This window comes from Cygnus atratus, chromosome 2 (genome assembly GCF_013377495.2).
Source record: "Cygnus atratus isolate AKBS03 ecotype Queensland, Australia chromosome 2, CAtr_DNAZoo_HiC_assembly, whole genome shotgun sequence".
Lineage (NCBI taxonomy): Eukaryota > Metazoa > Chordata > Aves > Anseriformes > Anatidae > Cygnus > Cygnus atratus.
Window position 1 is genome coordinate 64,688,659 of NC_066363.1, and position 22,516 is coordinate 64,711,174.

General features: G+C 40.0%; 1 protein-coding gene across 8 annotated transcripts in view; it reads right to left on the reverse strand.

Moving 5' to 3' along the window:
* PHACTR1 (phosphatase and actin regulator 1) overlaps positions 1 to 22,516 on the reverse strand; it is a 374,079-nt gene that overhangs the window by 53,597 nt on the left and 297,966 nt on the right. For all 8 annotated transcript variants that reach the window (XM_050708558.1, XM_050708552.1, XM_050708555.1 and 5 more), the window contains 4 exons: positions 18,868 to 19,053; positions 17,644 to 17,850; positions 7,541 to 7,865; positions 1,552 to 1,754 (listed from right to left, as the gene is read on the reverse strand). In XM_050708558.1, the coding sequence (XP_050564515.1) occupies positions 1,552 to 1,754; positions 7,541 to 7,865; positions 17,644 to 17,850; positions 18,868 to 19,053 (921 nt within the window). The remainder of the gene's footprint in view (positions 1 to 1,551; positions 1,755 to 7,540; positions 7,866 to 17,643; positions 17,851 to 18,867; positions 19,054 to 22,516) is intronic.

Consider the following 22,516-nt stretch of genomic DNA (forward strand, 5'->3'; position numbering starts at 1 on the left):
CCACTACTGTGGACCACATCAAGCTGGAATAAAATCACACACAATACAGCAATTTTACATACATTTTGTGCTGATACAAGCACATCAACAAAGTGTAAGCCAGTACAGAACTGGGTTCAAACTGCCCATAGTACTTCTTGAGATAGTTAGCATGGGGTATACAAATCTGATTCCTAGTTTGAGTGACAACGATGCAAATGAGAAATGACTCCTGAAAAGTAAAAGGAGTTACACTCATGTAAAAATACCGTTTAGCAAATCAAATCCATATCTTTAGTTCTGTAAGATCAAGTCAGGAGTTCAGAAGGAAGGGTTGGATATGGTACTTAGGGACATGGTGTTCTGGGTAATATTGGTGGTAGGGGGATGGTTGGACTAGATGATCATGGAGGTCTTTTCCAACCTTAATGATTCTATGATTCTATGATTATGGGTTAAAAAATATAGAATGAAATCGGAACGGAAAAAATAGCCTGGGACCAAAACACAAACCAACTTACTCCCATCCAAACCAACTTATTCCCATCTATACTCTCAGGGTGTTTGGAAAATAAAATGCAGCAGAGTGGAAAGCAGAACTATGCTGCATTCCTGTACTGATTAGCACATCTGTATATTGATCTCATTTGAGTTCATCTGCACAATTCTCTCTAACATCATAATCTAAATTGCACAATACAGGCTTTTTAAACACATGGCATCTTTCTAGTAGGTAAGCTACTCAAAAGAAAAATATGAACCTCCCCCACTTTTTATTCACTTTTTCCTGCATGGAAATGTCAAGGCTATTTCCTCTATTCTTTACTCTAGTAAATCTTGGTCAATATAAACTGGGATAACATTTAAGGAAGGTTTGAGTAATAAGCTATGTACAGAAGTCTGATCACTTCATTTTAGGTTGTAGTTTCAGAGTTGCTGAGTGCTGGTTTAATTTCAATCCCACTGAAATCACAGGTAAAATCTCCCTGCTCTCAGTGGCAATACAAGCCAGAGCTGAGTGCTTGTGAAAATCTAGCTTTAAAAAGCAAAAATGGGAGAGAGAAAACAAAAGACTACATTTAGGCTTTTTTTTTTTTAATTCTCTGATCATGACCCCTTTCAAAGTACGTGCCAAATTCTGATTTTGACATGATTTAATATTTTCTATGCATCAAAAGTCTGATTCTCTGTGGTAATTATTTCATCCTCCTTAAGTAACCCTATTGAGCTGATCTTGACTTAAAGTCAAAGGCAGGGTTTCTCTACACCACAGATACTTGGGAAAGTGAATCTGAAAGTCAATTTGGAAGAGAATTAAGAAAAGACAAAAAAGGTCATTTAATTCTGTATGAGAGCTATCCACACATGGATTCATGTGGATTAGGGAATTCACTTTAAATTCATATTACTCATTATTTTGGATTAATTTGCCAAGCGTCCCCCTGTAGTCAAGCCTTGAGAGATCCAAAAGCCATGGTCAAGAAACAAAATTCACTTGTTTTTCCTTTGTGTTACTGAGAATTCAGAGGAAAACATAAATAAATGAGAAAGAAAAAATGGAATGGGTCTAACTTGTAAATAATGAGTTATCCTCATCTTCCTCTTCCTCTTCTTCCTGTCTTGTGTAGAGGCAGGAAGAATCTTCATAGTTGGTTTCATGAGGCACATTTTCTTTATTGTCATCGCATTCAATCACAACAGTTGGCACTTGTCTCATATCTGGAAGGCCTCCAGGTCCCGTTTTTGTAACACTATCACCTGTATGTAAACCAGAGCTGTTGGGAAAGAAAAACAAATAAATAAACTAAAGGAAACTGTGCAGTGCAAGTCTGTGTTGCTTCTGTCACTTTTTTTAGAAGAAATGAGGATAGAAAGATCTTCATAACCAGCAAGACATCTACTGGGTTTAAAACTGAATGCACATTAGATTTAAGGGACAACACTTTTTAGGGAGATGTAGGACAGCATACAGGCAGAAATACTAGCAACTCAGGACTAAGAACCAAAAGGCTGCAGACCATACAGTCTCAAGGCTTAGAGAGAATTGCACCATATACAACCAGCAATCTGGTGTCTGTACGACCTCTCCACTGGAATGCAGGCAGTAAGGAGAAAATACCTCACCTGAATGCAAAAGGTGGAGTAGGAGAGTGGGAGGAAAGAAAGGTATGGATTTTAGAGGAGGATTGTAGGCAGGCAGAAGAAAGCTAAGACTTGCACAGTTGCAAGTTGTTGATTGGCTTGAAGGGAAGACAAGGGCGTGACTATCTGAAGCAGAGGGGACCAAGCATGTGAAATGGAGCTCAGAGAAAACAGATTTTGGGAGGTAGTGAAAATAACAAGGGAGGGAGCTAAATTCTGGGAGGTCTGTTTGCTAATGACACAGTTACATGTGGGGGCTGCAGTGACAACATCCCTTCTCCTGTTCCTGCTGCTCACTCCAGCTAGGTGCTGTAGATCAATCTGAAATGGTACCTAAAGTCAAATTTCTTTTGTCACATAAAGTGTGATCTGATCATTTCCTGCAGCTTACTGTGTTCAGACCTGCCATTAGTACTGCTTCCATTTAGCTCTGCCTATGTGCTGATTTCAAAGTCCTTAAGCAAGGAACATATCAATAGAAGTAGTAAAATGGGAACATGAGGAGGGAATAGCCTGAAGCTGCATCAGTGGAAGTTCAGGATGGATGTTAGGAAAAGTTTCTTCACTGAGACAGTGATTGGACACTGGAAACAGGCTCCCCAGGGAGGTGGTCATGGCACCAAGCCTGTCGGAGTTCAAAAAGCCTTTGGACAATGCTCTCAGACATATGGTTTGATTTTTAGGTAGTACTGTGTGAAGCCAGAAGTTGGACTCAGTGATCTTTGTGGGTCCCTTCTAACTCAGGATGTTCTGTGATTCTGATAGCTCATGTTGCTTTTCCGTAATGAAATTAAAATGAGAGTCTGGTAGGCAAAAATGATGGCTGCTGAAGCTTATTCCACAGTCAGCAGAAACTGCCCTCCCTCCTAAGTCCCAGCTGAGACAACATCTATACAAAAGGTGGGGAACATTTGCCTGTTGGACGCTCTCTTTGTGTAAAACTCTCGTTTTCCTTTCCACTGGAATACAGATACGAAACCAGATGTACTGGCCAAGCTGCACTTAGGGCAAATTTGGGTGTGATGTTACCAAGAGCTGAGTAGCCTCACTTCCCTTAAATATTTTAGCCTACTCAGAATACCAGAGCCATTCCACATCTTGAAAAAATACTGCATTTTTCTCTTTAAATGATTCTCTACTGAGATGACTTGAAACATTTCTCTTTCTTCCAATCCTAAATTTAATGTGCACTGCCAGATGCCAATGGCTGCCAGATGACATCCCAGAAAAAACACTTTTTAAAATTTACTTCTGGGTATATAATGCTTGGCCACAATGAGCTTAGGGATTAAAGAGAATAAAAGGTTTCAAGAGAATAAAAGGTTTCTGATTCTGTGAGCAAACCATACCATGTTGTAATCATCACATTCGGCTTCCAAGAAAGCATTTTGTTAACTGCAACATTTATTACTGGAGATTAACCAATAATGAGATGCATAGCTTTATTGGATGCCTTGAACACAGGAACTCTATTTTCTTAGTGATAGTCTATGTTTTGTAACACAAAGTATGGAAGGCTCATGAAAAACTGGCTTGTGAATTTGTGCTAGACTTCAGTGAGCTTGACTTAAAACTTTTTTTATCTCAGCAGTAGTTTTAGAATGCATCAGTTGAATTCTCCCAATAGCACATAAATGCACTACAGTCCTTAAAAACTTTAACTTATAAAGCAGAGATATACTTCAAAAATTTTAATTTGATTAACTTAATTTTAAAAATATTTTTTCTACATAACCTATTTTTAAAACTCCTTTAAGAAGAAAGGCAGGAAATTCAAAAGCCTAGAATTAAATTCCCAAGAGAAACTAAAATACGGCGAAATTCTGTTAACACTGTTAAAAAAAAAAGTTTCAATGGTGAACATAACCGCTGGATTGTTCATCTAATTTTAAAACACCATATACACAGAGAGTAAGTACAAGTTCACTAAGTCCCTTCTGGAAATGCAAATGGAAAGAGCAAAAAATAGTTCAGCACCCAGGAACATTTGGTGCTTCACTGTTATGTGAAGAATGTATGTAGGTTACAGATTCATCTATTTGAGTGTGCACATCGGGCAGCAGATATCAAAGTGGTTCAACAATTTAGGATACCAAGCAGGTATCAGACAGCAACAAGATTTACAAATTACCACACTAGATCTTTATTTGAACTACTTCTCTAGAAATAGAAGGTTTCTTATCCCACTGTATTTTTTCTGAATCATCCGCTTTCTTGCTAATACTACTTTCTATTTTAGACCCCTCATTTTTCCTGATGTTTTGTGTTTTTCTTGATTGAAATCAGCCTTCTCCACATCATTTTGACTAAGTCAGCTATCTAAGCAAAGCACTTGTGAAATACATGCAGTATTGCAGTACACTTAAGAAAGACGAACCGAGGTCACTAGGTATTTCCATTGTGTATAAATTCCTCTGGGTCATTAGCAAAAACAACCCCCACATGGTCAGGGGGTCTACACCACAATTTCTTTTTAGCATTATTCAACAAAAAACACACTGTTGTTTCAAACAGTCTATTTTAAATCATCATGTTTTGTAACAAAATTAGAGAACAAAGCCACAGCTAAGCAAGTACTTGCCTTAAGAAGATAAATGTATCTTAACACATAGATTTGAATAATTCATAGCTGACTAGTACAAGCACTTGCACTTACTGTTGTATCATCTTTATGTGATGAGAATGGCAAAAAAAGTTACACTACTACAGCTTGCAATGTTTCTAGTAAGAAAAGATTTTAATGAAAAATCAGAATTTAAGTGTATAAGTGACTCATGTGACAGACAAAATCTAAACAGAAAAAAGTAAAATGCCTCCTGTAAAATCTAGTGGGAAAAAAACACATGCTTCTCATCTGTCATCCCAGTCTCTTTGATTTTGGAATACAGAGGTACATTTTTATCAGCATGTTTTCAGACCCACAGGACACTGTTCTGTACTTATTAGTTAAAACAAAAATCAGAAATAACTTCAAACAACTGTATATATTTATACTACACAGACATGTGAGAGACAGACAGAAAGAAGGCAGTGCTATAAATATTAAATGTTTCTATCCTTAGGCAATACTAAAGTTTAAACAAGAAGTAATTCTCTTGACAAGTTTTATGGAAGATAAATGTTTTCTGACTCAAATACATTTTATAAGATTTACAAGACACTGGCAGGAATGTTTAATGCATTTTATTTCATAAATCTACTGTCTGAAGCTGAACTGTATGTCCCAGAGGAAATGGTCTCACAAACTGTCTTTTGGATACCACGATTTTTCACCACTTTGTCACAGCTTCAGTTCCAACCCAGAGTGAGATATGTCCACTTAAGAGCTCTTTAGTATATACATTAAACAAACTGATGCCTTGATAGCTGAATCAAGGCTTGATAGTGTACAAGACTTTTGTACAAGCTTAATCTTCTGATTAAGAATTTAAAAGCAAGTGTCAGCTCCACAAACCCTTTTACCTGTAAATACTACGAAAATAATAATTGCTGTAGAAGAGGAAACAGTCATTACCTGTTATCTCTTGTGAATACAAACTTTATTGATTTGCTTTGACAAGGAGAATAACTGAAGTACTCAATATTTTATTTCATGATTGAAATCAACTAAAAAAAGACTACAAAAAATCAACTGTCTGCCATATCATGAACTAGGATTCATTTTCATTTTAAATGTGAAATATCAGTGTCACAACCTTTTCTCACTCTATTCTGCAATGTGATGTAATTGTATCATATTAGGAAATTAATCTTTGCTTATTCAGTTTTCAACAAGCAGCACAGCTTCAGCTTCAAATTAATAGTTGAAACAACATCACCTTTAAATCAGTTAAACATGCTTGTAGAGGTAAACTTGACGGACACCTAGAAATTGGAGCACTCATTGCTGTGGGGCAACAGATGACATAGTGAAGTCATACTCTGAGAGATCTCACTGGGCTCAGGACAACAAAGTGCCTTTTGCACGCAGTGTGAGCCAGACTGTAAGGTTAACATCTGACCTGTGCTGGGTATTACATGAGTGTTGTTGCCCTCAAAGGAGCCTTTGGGAGGCACCAGCTATCCTTTGCGCTCAGTGCACCAAGCTTTGGGGTGATGCAGATGTATCTGACCAGCCCTGCTGACAATAGGAGAGGTAAATGGGTAGTCACTGGGCACAGGAAACACAGTGGGGATTGTGAATGCTCTTTTCAATCCTACTGCTACAGCCCTTTCACTGATTGGAATAAAAACTTCCCTGGTAGTCCTAACAGTTTTCCCCCAGCAGAGAATTCCCCCAGGCTGCAGAAACCTTAGCTCTTTTCATATAGCCACATAAATCTTGCTATCCTGGTACTGAAATAAACTGACAGTGGGGGACAGCCTCTGTTCCCCTGACTATTTTTAGTGGCAGCAAAGAGAATCTGCCATCCCTAATAGAACTCTTTTTAACTGTGCAATACAATGAAGGTAACGTTATTGCAAAGAGGTATTGGGTCAAGTCATTAGGCATTTTGTCTGCTACACCAAACATTTTAGCTTTCTGTCTAACATAAGGACGATCTGATGCTCTTAGAACAAAAACTGCCCTTGGTACTAAGCTGAATGTCATTTTTGGACTACCTTCTCTATTCTGGGACTTGCTCAATTTTTGTCTAGAGGTTGAAATAAACTTTCCAAAGCTTGCTGATCTCACAATCTATGAGGACAGCTTGCATTTATACAACATGCTTCACTTATTCAGACTCTTTGAAGCAGCATCCAGAGATGCTCACAAGTGACAGTAATAAAAACAGCCTCAAGGTGGGTAAAGCACTTCTCATTAAATGTACAACCTTCCTCCAGATGCAAATGGGTAAGAAAGGAGCTGCTGTGGAATGGGTTAAATACTTATTTTAAGATGAGACATATCATTTAATTTAAATTAATTGAAATAAATTAAATAGTATACTAAAACCCCTATAAGTGACTTGTAGGAAGCCCTCATAGGTTTCTTTGAGCTAATTCATAATACTAATCAGATGCCCTCATTGAGTGGCACACTTGTTTTTATTGCTCTTTGTCTGAATCTTACACTTCCTTTTCTTTTTTTAGCAATCCTCCATGTAACGGGAGCTCTGCAGTTATACAATGCAGTATACATTGCAAACCAGACATGTCATATTAACCTCTTTTCCACTTGCAGTATTATCTAGTTCCATGAACAGAACAACTGGGTTCAGGAAATTTGGTCTTTTTCACCCTTCTGCCACAGACTTGTCAAACAAACCTGGAAAACCTCTTTCTCTGTCTGTTTCTCCAGCAATGACTGCCCTGAAGGTGTTAGATCCCCAGAGAAGAGGCCTGATTCAAGTACTGTAAACATAGGTGGTGATACTGACACTGAGGCTAAGAGGAAACAGTGCACATAAATATGCAGTTTTAAAAGTTGATCCATTACCTTTCTAGCCTTTGCATGGTCATGGCTAGTGTTTTGTTCAGTTCCTCTATCATCCGGCACCCTGAAGGGTGAATGGGCAATGTGCTGGACCCAGAAGGCAGGTGCTGGCTGTGGCTGCTGTACTGGAGCTGGTGCTGGTGAGCTGCTAACTGGGATGGCAGGACAGTGTGATGACTCAAAGGCTGCTGGGAGCTCTTCTGTGTGGAATAGGATGAGAGAGAGAGGTCTGGCCCCCCTAAAGGCATGCAAATCATGACTTTCTTTGGAGGTAGTGGAGGTGACAGTTTAACTGGCATACAAGGCAGTTTCACAGGAGCGCCAGGATCTAGAACAGAAGAAAGAGAGGCCCTGGTGTTAATTTTCATGGCAGTGAGATGGAGGTCAGAGTACCTGACTAGGTGAGCAGGTACTGAGGTTGAAAGTCAACACAGAAGTGTGCACCCCTTCCCTGATGTGACAGATGATGCTGCATAACTTGCACTCAGCACGGTGTTCAGAAAAAGAACTGTTGTTTTGCAGCACTTCTGAGTCTCAAAAAAACATCCCAGGGCTGTGCACATCCCTTAACACATTAAGTAATACTTAACAAGGCTTGTGGCACACTTCAATGCTTTAATGCCCTAATCCTCCAAAACAGCCCTTTGAGGTAAGCACAACCTCTCCTGCTCAACAGGCATGTAAACAGGGGGAGCAATTCGGTGTCTGAAGTTATAGGATGACTCATCACCATCACTGCCGGAGCAAAAGCTCAGGCATTCCTGACCATTCTCATCTGCTGCAGTGCAATTACTACAAGTCACATTCCTTACAGCTTTATAATGTGCAAAACATCTTGTGTTAAAAATTACATTACAGGGCAAGAAAGAAATTAAATAGAGTTTGAATACTAAAGAAGAGTGGTCTGGAAAAATGAAGGGTACATGAGGAGAAAATGGTAAAAAGGGTAGAAGAGAGTTAAGATTAATGTATTCTTTTACAGAAGACTTGGCAGGCACTTTTCTAGGGACTCGTGAACTAAATCTTAACCTTTTTATCTCTAGGCATGTTCCTTGAATCACATAGTTGACCTGCCAGGCAAAGACTCCCCTGACTTCCGTGGGAAATCAATGAGAGGTCTGTACACAAACTTCTCTGCCAGGACTCAACTACAGGATGCAGACTTTTGGAGATGCACTGTGAAATGTTTTCAGAAGGAAGAAGAGGTAATGAGAGGGCTTAGAGATCCCAAGATGGGCGTAGGCAATGGTCACAGTGCATGCCAAGAGCAAAGAGAATGAGAAGATATATATATATATATACTGTGAGCTGCCACTGTGAATGTGTTTAGGAGGAAGGCCAATCCCTTTCTAGCCTGTAATCCCACCCCAGACTTTTGGCTCTGCAATGATCTGCACACTCTTTGGCCTCTTTTTGCTTCAGTTCACACTTGCTGTAACATGGTGTTGTGGTTTAGCCCGGCTGGCAGCTAAACACCACACAGCCGTTCGCTCACCCTCCCCCCTCCCTCTCTGGGATGGGGGAGAGAAACGGGAAAGTGAAGCCTGCGAGTTGAGATAAAGACAGTTTATTAAGACAGGAAAATAATAATAACAATAATAATAATAATAATAATGATAATAGTATTAATAATAATAATGTGTACGAAACAAGTGATGCACAATGCAATTGCTCACCACCTGCTGACCGATGCCCAGCCTATCCCCAAGCAGCCGGCCCCCCGATCCCGGCTAGCCACCCCTATATATTGTTCAGCATGACATCAGATGGTATGGAATACCCCTTTGGCCAGTTTGGGTCAGCTGTCCTGGGTCTGTCCCCTCCCAGCTCCTGCTGCACCCCTAGCCTGCTCGCTGGCAGGACAGAGCGAGAAGCTGAAAAGTCCTTGGCTTGGTGTAAGCACTGCTCTGCAACAATTAAAACATCAGCATGTTATCGGCGCTCTTCTCATCCTAATCTAAAACATAGCACCCTACCAGTTACTAGGAGGAAAATTAACTCTGTCCTAACTGAAACCAGGACACATGGTAAAGGAATTGAAGGGTCAGAATCTTCTTATGACCTGAGAAAGCTTGACAGTAAGATGTTCTCTAGTTTCAAATGTCATCACTCTCCTGAGCAATATCCGATTTGTAAAGTCCTTTTCCAGATGGTTAGTTTTAACATTAACTATCCTTCTCCTTGCCCCCTTTATCTCTTCTTCTCTTCTGGCCTATTCTGGGTACTGCTTGTACTAGGATCCATATCTACTAGCCAGAGTGCATGAGGTGCATGATACTATGACTTAAAAGCACTAGCACTTCTTGAAAATGATTACGGACAGTAAGGTGGAAAAAGACCATGCATGGGGCCAAGCTCAGGATTAGTATCAGACTTTTTTTTGTGCTAGCTTTTTCAGTCAGAGCTTTGTTCCATCCACAGTATACATTTGATACTGGTGTTGTGCTACAATAGAAAAACCACATAGACAGTGAATCTTCCCTTTCTTCAAGAGATGGGAGAGGCAAAGGGTGTGCAAAGATGAGAGAGGCATGGAGAGAAAGTGGTCTTCCCTCATTGTAGAATGTGAGAGTTACAAAGAGGAGAACCCAAGTTTTTCCATTTTCCATGCAATATCATATCTGCCTAGTATGTTGGCTCTCTTGAAGGCAAAAATTATTCCAATGGCTCCACCAAGGCTGAAATCTAACTCAGAGGATTGCCAATCTATAGGGCACTGCCCTATCCTCTAAAGCAGATTGCCTTCTGTACTGGAGAAAAAAAAAAAGACTTCCAAGATTTTCTATTAAAGCACAGGCACGTCTCCAAGTTACCGCGTTTTTCTTACATACAAGTTAGCTGTGTATATTTTCTCTTTGTATTCTGGATAAAAGCATACTCTGTTTTCTACTCAAGGTATAGACCCTTAATTTCCACTTAAATTTAAAGAAATCTTCCATATTAACATGTTTCACTCCTGTCAAAAATCTTCTCCATTATTTTTAATGTAAGGCTTAATTCAGACTGATTGTGTTTCACACAAGTTCTGGAAACTGTCTGAATATGGCCCTAATGTCTAAATACAGTTTTGAAAATGAACCAGAAGCATTAAATCTACTGGTCTGTTCTTTATCTTCAGGAGAATTCTACATGTCTGTTAAAAAAAATGGCTAAAAAGGAGAATGACTGCAATAGGAGGAAAGTTCGATCCATTCACTCAGAAACATATCAGTATATCCTTGCCATCATCAGTAATGGAGATAACAGGCTTTGTACTACAAGTTAAATAGAGTGGTCAGATCAACAAGTGTTCTGAAGAAATGGGACTTTGCCCAAATCCATGGGGGAGATAACAGGCTTTGTACTACAAGTTAAATTGAGTGGTCAGATCAACAAGTGTTCTGAAGAAATGGGACTTTGCCCAAATCCATGGGTTCCAGGCATGCTGTTGGAAATTATGCTACTATCATCTCGAGTAAAGGACAGGACAACTTGTCCCCTGTGCCTAAGAGAGACTGCATCTTACAGTTCTTTCTTTTCTTTTTACTTTTTTTTTTTTTTAATTTCACAATATTTGTGATGTATGAACCAGAGGTGGAAATGCTTATTGTCTCCAGCGTGGAATATCTATCAGACATGGACCTTTGTAGATGAATAAGAAACTGGACAGGGGAAATATGACCAAGGAATCTGTTGTAAGCGTCTTCTCAGTGGAACATTACTAGAGTCCTAAATTGTTACACAAAGCACTAATGTGACAGAAGAGAAGCAAACTGTGTGAAGCCAGGTGTGCAAGTCTGATTAATCTCTTCTGGCTTAGACTCTTCATGCTCAAGAGAATAATGAACAATCTTTGCAAGATGTTGGTTCCCAGCAGGGTTGTGACCACTGAGAACTGTGCATAGTTAAGTAATAACTGTGCCAGAATTGATGAAAGAGATGTTAGATTTCCAACTGCTGATGACATTAAATTACTTAAAATATATTTGTACAAGCCACAATATTTGCTGCACATCAGACCTATGACAAGCAAGTCAGCCCTTATCTCTTCCTTATAGATCATTTTGCTAATACATACTGTTGCTGCATTTCCTTTTGGGTTTTAGGGAGATAAATGTGCTTTTAGTCCCTGCGCAGAAGATCTGCCCTGGACGGCACTCCTGGAGTGTTTGTGTTATACTGGGGCTATACACCAGGTACACCAGGTTCAGTGTCTTCCCAGGCACTGAACATAGCTAGAGAATTGGTCAGAACACATTGCAGATACACGTTACATATAGGATACTAGAATGTTATGGATGTATGGTGGCAAATATTGCTCCATCAGGGATGCTAGATAAGCCCATTAGAATCAGATTCTGCCCCAGCACACCTGGGAATTACTTTTGGAGGAAGAGGGCACACCTAGGAATTCTGGGCTTGTGGCAGAGCTGGCTATGTTTGCAAACCTGCCAGTCTGAGGAAAGCTGTTTCTTTACTCCTTGTAATGCCAAGAAGTAGCCAGCAGGCCAAGAAAGGCCAATAGACTCCTAGATTGCATGAAGCACTGCCAGGAGATCAAGCGATTATCCCCCTTCTATTCAGCACTCCTTAGACTATATCTAGATTACTGTATCAAGTTTTGGGCCTCCCAGTACAGGTAAGACAAAAAAACTGAGAAGAATTCAGCAGAAGGCTGTCACGATGTAAACAGTGAGAGAGTTGGGGTTGGTCAGCCTGCAGAAGAGAAGGCTCTGGGGAAATCTCATAGCAGCCTTCCCGTACCTAAAGGGGGCCTACAGGAAAGCTGGGGAGGGACTCTGTCAGGGAATACAGTGATAGGACAAGGGGAAATGGCTTTATTCTAAAAGAAAGTAGATTTAGATTAGATATTGGGAATAAATTATTTACTCAGAGGGTGATGAGGCACTGACACAGGTTGCCCAGAGAAGCTGTGGATGCTTCAACCCTGGAAGTGTTCAAGGTCAGGCTGGATGGGGCTTTGGGTAACCTGATCTAGTGGGGACTGTCCCTACCCATGGCAGAGGGGGTGGAACTTGATGATCTTTAAGGTCCCTTCCAACCCAAACCATTTTATGTTCCTATGATTGGCTGAGGGACTGGGGTTTATTCATTCTGGACAAAAGATAGCTTGGGGAGGGTCATAACAACAACACGCCAGTACCTAGAAGGAGGTTATCAACTCTTCACAGTGGTACATGGTGGGAGGAGGAGAGTCAATGGGTAAAAATTGAACTGAGAGATTCAAGACTGAATTATAAAGTGTTATGCCCAAATGAGAAGAACCAAACAGTGCAATAGGTTTGCCCAGACAGGTCGTGCAGTCTTTTGACATTTTCAAGACCCATTTGGTCAAAGCCCTGACCAACTGTTGTAGTTTGTTGCATTCAGAGAACATAAATAAACTGAGCATGCTCATCCTTAAGGTTGAAAATTATAGCTCTGTATAGGTTTGTATGAATTCCCTGCAGAGCCTTAGAAAGGGTTTCAAAGATGAAAAGATTTCCTGCTGCCTATATGTGCTAGGTACTACCCTCCAGGTAAGAGCAGGCAGATGAAGTGTGGAGAGAGCAACTCCATCAGGGCCTAGTTTCCTGTGAGAACCTGGATGTGCTGGGGAAGGAAACCCACTTTTGCTCTGCTGTCTCTCCTTCAAGCACACAGTGAAAAGAGAATTCTCCATTGCCCCCTCATGAATGTAACCTGTCTTCAGAAATATAGCCTGCCAGAGCAGACAGCAGGAGATAATGTCGCAGAACAGGAGGCTTTCAGATAATTTCATGGGCTCATCTACAGAGAAGCCTTCTAAGATATGTGACTGTCAGATTATAAAATACTGCACAGAATATTTGCTGAAAATTTTGTAGTAGTAAATACTTTCATAACACTGTAACTAACCATCAGCTGTGTTGTTGCAATGCATCAGGGCACCAAACAACCATACTCTCAAACCTCATCCTTGGCATGTCCACATTATCAGAAGCTTTGGGGATTTGCAGGGTTTCCTATCCTGTTAAATGTTTGCCTCTAATTATGAATTAGTTCTTATTCTACAGAGACATAAATAGAAGGCACAGAAATAAAAGTGTGCCATGCCTCTCCTTAAAATGTTGACTGAAGAAAGCAAGAGAATGGAAAAGGTTTTTCAAAGCTTAAATACAACTGCTGAGCGGCCAGATACATCCTAGTAGTGTATCCCTAGGGGCCACAATACACCCTTGCATAAAATTAGACTAATTTTAGACTCAGACACTCTCAGGTGTTGCTGAGACTTCTGCTTGGTGGCACATAATTTGTTCTCTGAAGTTTTAGGGGACTTTATGGGTAACTGGTAATTCAGTTCTTTCAACAGAAACTGATTAATTTCAGAAAACATCATCTGTGCTGATTAAAAGTAACCACTTCATGAATCAGGACCAAAATGAGCTTCATACCACTGGGGTATGCTGTCTATCAAATCATATATGACCAGTATTCTTGTCGCTTTTGGCCATTAAAGATTTTATGGTAATGTGGGGACTTAATCCTGACAGTCCAGTTACATTTTGTTCCAGGCGATGATTTCACTTCCTCCTCAATTTTTAACCAAATAAGGGGGGTTGCAAGTGTTGTTCTAAATGCCTGAGTACTGCATATCGATATTGGGGAATTAAAATGATGAAAGAAATTCTACCCATGAAGGTTATGATCATATATAATAATGATCATATTTGGAAGGCTCACCAGGAGGTAACTGGCCAACAGGAAATGCAGAGCAGTGGAACAGTGGTATCGAAACATTTAAGAATCATATTTTTCTGCTAGGGTTGGCTGTCTTGTGCTATGAAGGAATCACTGATTAAGAGAGGCATACTGCTTCACTCCAATGGAGGAAAAAGTAGAGAGAGGCTGTGTTGGTATTTCCACACCCAGTACTGTGATAGGGACATTCCCTGTGGATGCAGCGTCACCAAGAGCATTGGGTGATGGCATGAAGCAAAGTACCAAGCACACTTCTGCAGCGGTGGCGGCATCACTCCCAGTTTCTCCTCTGCCGTCTGCTCTTGGCTCTGCCCCCATTCCTCTGCTGTTCCATCCCCACAGTACCTGAGCTAGAGAAGAGGCATGCCAAGGCTGTCCGATTTATATTTGCTACAGGCAATTCTCTCTTCCTATCACTTTTAAAACCGGTATTTCATTTTCATCCTCCACAAAATTAAATGTGCTCTTGCTTGTTTATTTTAGGCCTGCACTTTTATATGCATTTCTTATCAAGTGAAAGGCCAATCTTTGTCTTGGCACAGGCACAGAGACATCTGATATGGTTCACAAATGCTTCTAGAGGTGAGGATTGTTTCCTCTCCTTTTCCTAAACCCTGTATTACAATCTTTGGCAAATCCTCTAAGTCAATCTTCATACCTTTACCTGAAGAACTTCAGATCTTCATACCTTTTTCATACCTTCATACCTTCAGAACTTTGGGACAAGTTCTCAGCAAGAATGTGGTTGGACTCACAGGAAGCTTTTCTTCCCTCACGTTGTGTGTTTAATATATTTCTCCTTTTTTTTTTTTAATTTTATGCTGACTATGCCTATAGTGATTTGATTTTATAATACTATGTTCTCATTTATATTTGTATAAAGCATATTTTTCTTTACACATATACACATACATATATGTAACTATCTTAAGACTGAAGTTAAGAGGCAGTTCTGCATCTTCCAACTCAGATACGTACCGTCACAACATCACATTTCCTCTTGCAGTCTTCTTGAACAGAGCTACCAGACCATTAACCACTGTAACTTCTCACTAGTCATGCTTGGTATGTCTTAATTTGTCCTTCAACTCTCTCACAAAATATTTAATAGAAAAATGGGTATGCAATGAGAAAAGTTTTCACCTTGAATGCCAGAATTCAGATTTTACTTTTTTCTCACACACAAGCTGAGGATGTCTGGAATAATTAGTAAAAGAATAGCATTAATTCTGCTTCTCACTGATGAGGGTGCTTCATTAGGATTGATTGCTCATTTTCAAAGACTATACATGGCTAATATAATTACCAGTGAAGAACACAAGGCATTGAACAACATGTATATCTCCTTAGACCACCCAAGTAAATGGACCCTTAAGAGTAAACTCAGTGCTCTTATTTATAAAATACATATAAATCAGGCTTTCAGTTCTAGCAGGGCTAGCTGTCAATTAAATTAGGGTCCTATGACCAAATCTGAGTCTCTGTTCCTTTCCCCTGAGGGCTCTGGATATTCATGTATAAGAGTCTGTGTATATGTGCGTACAAGAGATCATTTAGAACTGGATGAGAGACCACTAAAAGTTATCATGAACTAAGAGAAGACACAGCTTTGTTTCACTTTCATTGGAAAAGTTGTTACCATCAAGCAATTAATTTATGCTGATATCTTGAGAATGGTACTACTTCACACAAAATTACCAGCTGAAAAAAAAACCAACAACTATCAGAAGCACCCATCCTGTAATTCTTCTGCTATCCCATGCAGAGGGAAGCCTTATGTATGATGGATACTTAGTGCCAGAGGTTTTTCCTACACTATTCCTTTTTTCATTATTATTTTTAATTTTCTTTTTAATTTCTTCATGTTGGCCTCATTTCTGAGCAGCTTCTTGTAATTGGAACAGAGTGTTATGGGAGATACAGGAAGCTGGTGTTGTCCTCACCTGAAGCCAGCAATTCTGCTGCATGGCTTTCCAGGTTGCAGAACTGCCAATTTGTTTTGTAGTATAAGGCAAAAAAATAGTCCTTACGTGCAGATTTTGGTAGGCAAGAAAGTAAAGAGATTCCACATATAATGAACAAAACTATACAGAAGAAAATGTGTAGCAACCCAAACAGAAACATAAAGAGACTACACAGAGATATGAAAGAAAACCAGAACACGTTCTTCCCTAATGAGCTCTTTCCTGATATATTTCTTAACCTAAATTAAACAAGCATTAACTGACAGGAAAAAAAAAAGTACCTAGAATGTATTAATGTGGACTAAGCATTTCTCACATTAGTCCTGAAAAGGTTGGAGCAGCATTAACACCAGAAGAACAACCCAGTGAGAGACCAGGAGCTGCCTCAGTACAGAGATGCACCATACCTCGTCTTGAGCGTGGGATTTCAAGGTGCTGCCTCCTGGGAAGCAGCTGCAATTATGAGCAGACTGTTCAAAGGATGTAGGTAAGGACTTAGGAAGCCCTTTTTGGTCTGTATAAGTGCAATAATCCTCTGCTTCAGTGGCCTAAATGACAGACTGGAGAGAGGAGACTGGTCAGGTAAGATCCACCAATCCTCCTTCCACAGGCGTCTAAAGCTCTGAATCCCAGAGAGCCTGGACACTTGTAAAACATCTGGGACACAAAAAAGGAATCTGACTTGTTTCTAGCTGGCATGCAGAGAGAGAGAAACAGCAGCATAATCTGTAGAATACCAAAATCCTAGTCAGTGGGAACTGGAGCTGCCTGTCATCAGCAGGACTCATCAGTAGGAGGGGAACAGTTAGAGCTGGGGTGGAAAGGGGAACAGGTGGGCAGGTCGTGTGAGTAGGGAAGCAAAATGGTAAGAAGGCAGGTGATACAACGGCCTGTGTAAGGATCAAGGGGCTTGACAAAAGAGAAACATATCGAAAGATACAGGGAATGTGTCTGGGGTGACCTGCCCAGATGTCAGTTGAGGGTAGAAGCAACAAGACAAAAGAAAAATTCTCCCTCTCCCTTCTACCTACCCTACCCTCTGCCCTGCCCCTTTTCTCATTAAAAGTATTTAAAGATATCCTTGTATTTTACTGTTATTTCCTTTCCCATCAAAATACATCCTGCCATTTTTGTGGTGATGGTACATCTTGATAAAAAAGAGTGAGGAGGGTTTGTCAGGAATGTCATGGTAGCACTAGGTAAACAGGGAGGAGAAGGGAAGAGTCCTGAAGCAACCTTGATGATGGTGTAGTCTGAAAATGCTTTGCGATCCCTGCCCTAGGTACAACACACACACATTGCTAGTACTCACAACAACATGTGCAAACAGGTTTATGGAAGGACATTGAAGACTTTGCTATAAGGGCAAGTTTTTCCTATAAGGGGTGCGGTGGTGCTGAGGGTCTAGGAACACCTACTTACCAGTTAAGTGGCTGGCAATCCTGGCAATAGGTTTAGGAGGCAGGGCAGGGGGCTGTTTGAGGTGGGACAACTGTTTCACTGGGGTGTCCTCATGGTCTCCAGGGAAAGCAGCAGATTTTTTGGGGGGGAGTAGCAGGACTGGCATGGCTGCAGGATCTTGGGACAGGAGGACGCCGGATTCATTGGATGTGGGGCTCTCTTCAGACACTGGAGGACACAACCACATCATAGACGCAACAACGTTATGAGCAAAGCAGCAGTGGATACAGACATTGTAAGACAAGAAAAGCAGTGCAGGAATGCGGATTAGGACTGACTAATAGATTTCACTCAAACATCATATTAACACAGAAAGAAATAGAGAAAGAGAAAAAGAGAGAAAGAGTAACACACATCTAGACAACAGCTGAATTTCCCATTACCTCTGACAGAAGTCAGCTCCCTTATGCCGAGCTGGGACATATTCCCACATCTTGAGCACATATCAAGAGCTTAAAATGTCACATCTCAGATGGTCTGTCACCACAGCTTGCTCAGGACCAGATATGTTAGCAGGCAGTCTTCGAATTTATCCTATAACTGTAAAAGCACCTCTTGGGGGCTATTCCATTCCAAAGAGGCCGCACAACTGTGCATGATCACGGAAGAATGCTTCTACTAGTCACTTTTCCTCACTTGACCTTCATCCACAACTTCAACATTAAGTAATGCAGGAAGAGGAGTTAACCTAGATGTACAGTATTGCTGTCTCTCTTTATGGGCTGTGGAAGACGCGTAGAGAGCCTCACCTAGGATTGTGCAGCTGGCTGTGTTAACTACTGGAAGATGTGTGATGTGAATGTCACCCAACACCATGCAGCAGGTAAAGGAAATGACATACCCCAGGGTTTAAAAATGTTATCAGCCCTCTAGAGCTCATTGGCACAGTTGAGAAGTAGCATGACAGTTAGAAATCTACTCTTAAATGTTCACAAAAGTGCAAGGACTTTGCCTGACATGCAAGAGGTTACTTGTGTAGAAGTAGAGTACATAGCAGAAGTACTGCTATGCTGAGACAGTCAAAATTTCTCATGGAGCACCCAGTGATAATCTGTATGCTCCTTCTCCACCAGAAGAACTTGGTCTTTAACAATGGTTTCTCTGGGCTACCCACCAAGGTAAGAGGTCAAAAACCCATTTCAAACTGCTTAAAGTAGCTATGTTATACTGAAAACAAGATGTTACCTGTCCCATCCATGATCTCTGTGGTTGGGAGCACCTCGTATGAGCAGGGTTCCCCAGGTGCAGAACCTGACTCCAGTTCTGCTAGGGCTGGAAGCGATACTTGGCTGGAGCTCAGCACTGGTCCAGAGCCCAGAGGCTGCCCATTCTCCAAAGCTCCTTCGTCATTTGGTATGGAAAGTTCCCCATCTGTTCATATTTGGAGGAAAGCACAATGACAACAGAAGACACAAATGAGATACAGAAAGAATTTGAAGCGAAATCTGCTTTCTCCAATAGCTTGCTTGAGAATGAAGAACCTGAACTAAGTCATTGTACGTACATAGGAGACACAGGATAATGATCAAAACAATATGGTTTTTGTCTCAAAAATACAACTTGTCTGAGCAATTTTTGGAGATGTCTGAACGATGTTCTGTCCACAACAGTTTCATAGAAGTCTGATGACAGCATTTCATTTGTCTTACAGGGTTATTAAGACTTGGGAAAGATCTGCCAAATAACTGTGTTGATCCTTTGCTTATCCCTAGGCTTCTCATTGTGATCCATGGTCTAAGCTGCATGGTCATCCTCCATCTGATAGGGCCACAGAATTTATTTTCCCTGTCTCTGTTAAAACTGTAAAGTCAGAAAAGAGAATGGACTGGAACTGAAGCTATCAAGCTTTTAAAAAAATAAGAATACAATACGTAATTTATAATATTTTAATAATAATAATAATGAGCATTATTCCCTTCCCTTACAGCATTTTTAATACTATAAGGGACACAAGCGGAATCACAGAAGTATGTCACTATTTTATATACCAATAAAACTATTATAGTCTCCCAGCATGATCAAGACTGTTAGTAAGGGAGAGAACAATTTTTATAGTTGCCTGGTGAAAGGTCTTGATATTGGGATATAGCAGATTCCATTTAGAAAGTCTGTTTTTAAAGTTATTATTAATAACTTCTCCATATGGGCAAAAAATTCTGTAACAGCAATTATTCGTTTCTTTTCTGTCAAACCCCACTTCACATTAGAAATAATATAGAACAGAAGGGAGGGATCAGATCATTCTTCACGGTTCAACCTGCATGATTTTTATCTCAGAACTTGTTATGCACAGCACTCTGGTACCTGGAGGCAATGACTGCACAGGTATCTCAATTACAACTTTATAAAGTGTTCAGCTCTTATGGTTACGAGTGGAAGCCTGAAAATAAATCCAGAATGTGACCTGTAAGGCAAACAAACAAACAAACAAAAAACAAACAAACAAACAAAAAAACAGCACGCAAATAAAGAGAGCCTAGTTCTCCTATGCTTTCAAATTATTTTTTAAGTCAAACTCAGGATTTCAGGATCTGGTTCTTGATTTTTGGGCAACTGTGATTAGCCACATTACTGCTCAATGTACCATGCATAAATGTATAGCACTCAAATGAGCACACACTTTCCCCTCACAGGGCTAAGATGTGCAAAACACTTTGGAAAACAATACAGAAAAGACAGAAAAACAAAGTTGCACTTAGGTGTCAGGACACAGCAATTAGCATGTCTGAAAGTACAACAGATGATAAATAATTAATTTTTTATTTTTTTTTCTGTCTTGTAAAGCTTCTGTACAACATGTGAAGATGGTCTCTTCCTTAGTTTGGTATTGTTAGAAATACCAAGGTCTTGACTTTCTTAATTTTATTTATTTATTTATTTATTAAGAACTAGAGAGCTATTACGATACATTGCCACATCACAGTAGACTGAAACCTGACCTGCAGCTTTCAGAGCAATTAACTGAGCTGGCAAAAGGTGGCAACATTAATCAAAACTGAAGGTTTCAGCCAAGTGTTCACAGCATAGCCTCTTTCTAACTGCTGCAGTCATTCAATACAAACCATTTTATTTCCCTAGACAGCAAGGATCAACCAACAGTTCAGCCAGTATTTAAGCTGAATGTTTTTTGACTTAACTGTTTGGGTGGAAATGACATGTATCCCATACTTGCTCTGCCTCCCTTTTGTAAACACATTCCTTTATATGTGTTTGGGATAGAGGCTGCTGTTGTGTCAGAGACATGGTTTCATGAAAGATCATAATTACTGCTCAGGCAGAATAACTGCTTCTTGAATGAAAGACAGTGACTGTGTCCAGCAATATTCACTAATTTGGTACAGGACTAAATTTGACCATTACTGTGACCAGATAATGAGTATGTATGATAAAACCAGCAATTTATTATTTTTTTTAGGGATATCTACACATTTTTAATGGAGATGCCAATTGTAACATGCTGAGCACCTTGAAATCTTACTATCTTAAATGCACTTTGCATTTATCAAGGTATATTCAACATGGCTTAAGAAGATAGCATTCAAATCATCTGTTGAAGGTTTACTATTGCAAAAAAGCAAAGTGAGAGAAAATTTTGACTTTTACTTTTTGTCATAATAGCAAGCGTGACAGCTGTCCTTATTGACAACATAACCTATTTTAATCTTCCCTCTGAAAATCTCTAATCTTCATTTAGGCTCTAAAATTCATCCTCAGATTTGACTGAAATCATCAGACATGACACAGAATCATGACTGAAATATATACACTAAATCTGATCTTGCTTAAAGAAGAACTACATCAGGAACTGCTAAAACACAGTAAACAGATCAAAGAAGGTGATGAAAATCATCATCTGTAGAGTGAAGAATCTCTTAGTGTGAATTAATCCTGGATCAGAGGCATGCTTGACAACCAGACATAAAAGGCAAATTAATTGCTATTTTTAAAGTACTAAAAGCTATTTCGGTTAGCTGACATACAAATGGAAACAATCTTAGTAATGCAGTTATGACATATATATGGATGAACTGATTAGCCTTCAGGAACTGGCTATGAGTTTAATTTTGCACAGTGATAACATATGTAATCTTTTGTTCTCAAACTTGCTAATTCCTTTGCTGCATTTTCTGAGAGCCTGCTGTTACTAAGTGGAGAACAACTTTCCCTAAATGCATGAGCTTTGATACTGCAGGCAGTGTGCTAGTCAGCATGACCTGTATTGGACCAAAGTCAGTAATGTGAACTCTGCAGCAAAAGGAGCACAAGAAGGCTGCTGCTGTGTTAATCAGGAAGCTCTGTACACTCGAAGTGATGGAACAAGCAGAACCTCAGAGGAATTTCTCTGATGCACAGGGCTCTAACCCAGATGTTTTGGTTCAGCCTTGCATGTGAAAATAACAGCACAGGGTGAGGGCCCAGAAATACATAGATAATACATTCAAAAGATGTGGACCTTAAGCACAATTTGTACTCATGAACTCATCTGCCATTTCCACTTCTGGGTATTTTTTGAAAATTACTTGCAGCCCAAAGTGCATCATGATAGCTGGTACGGACTGATCCTTTTGTTGTTTCTTTTCTTTGGAGCTCTGCCTACGTTCTCACTGTGTCTTTTGACTCTGAATGCCTTGCAATAGGGAACTTCCTATCTGTTTGATGAATGTAAAGCTTATGTGCTCCTTCCATAGACAAATGGCTGAGCCAAAATGATAAGGAGAATTCTAAATCTTGTGTTATTTTCCATTTTGGGTTCTCTTCGGTACTGGCCTTCTCTCAAGTAAGAATGTCCAGGCAAATATTCTCAATGGAGAAGGCTAGGAAGGGCAAGGCATGT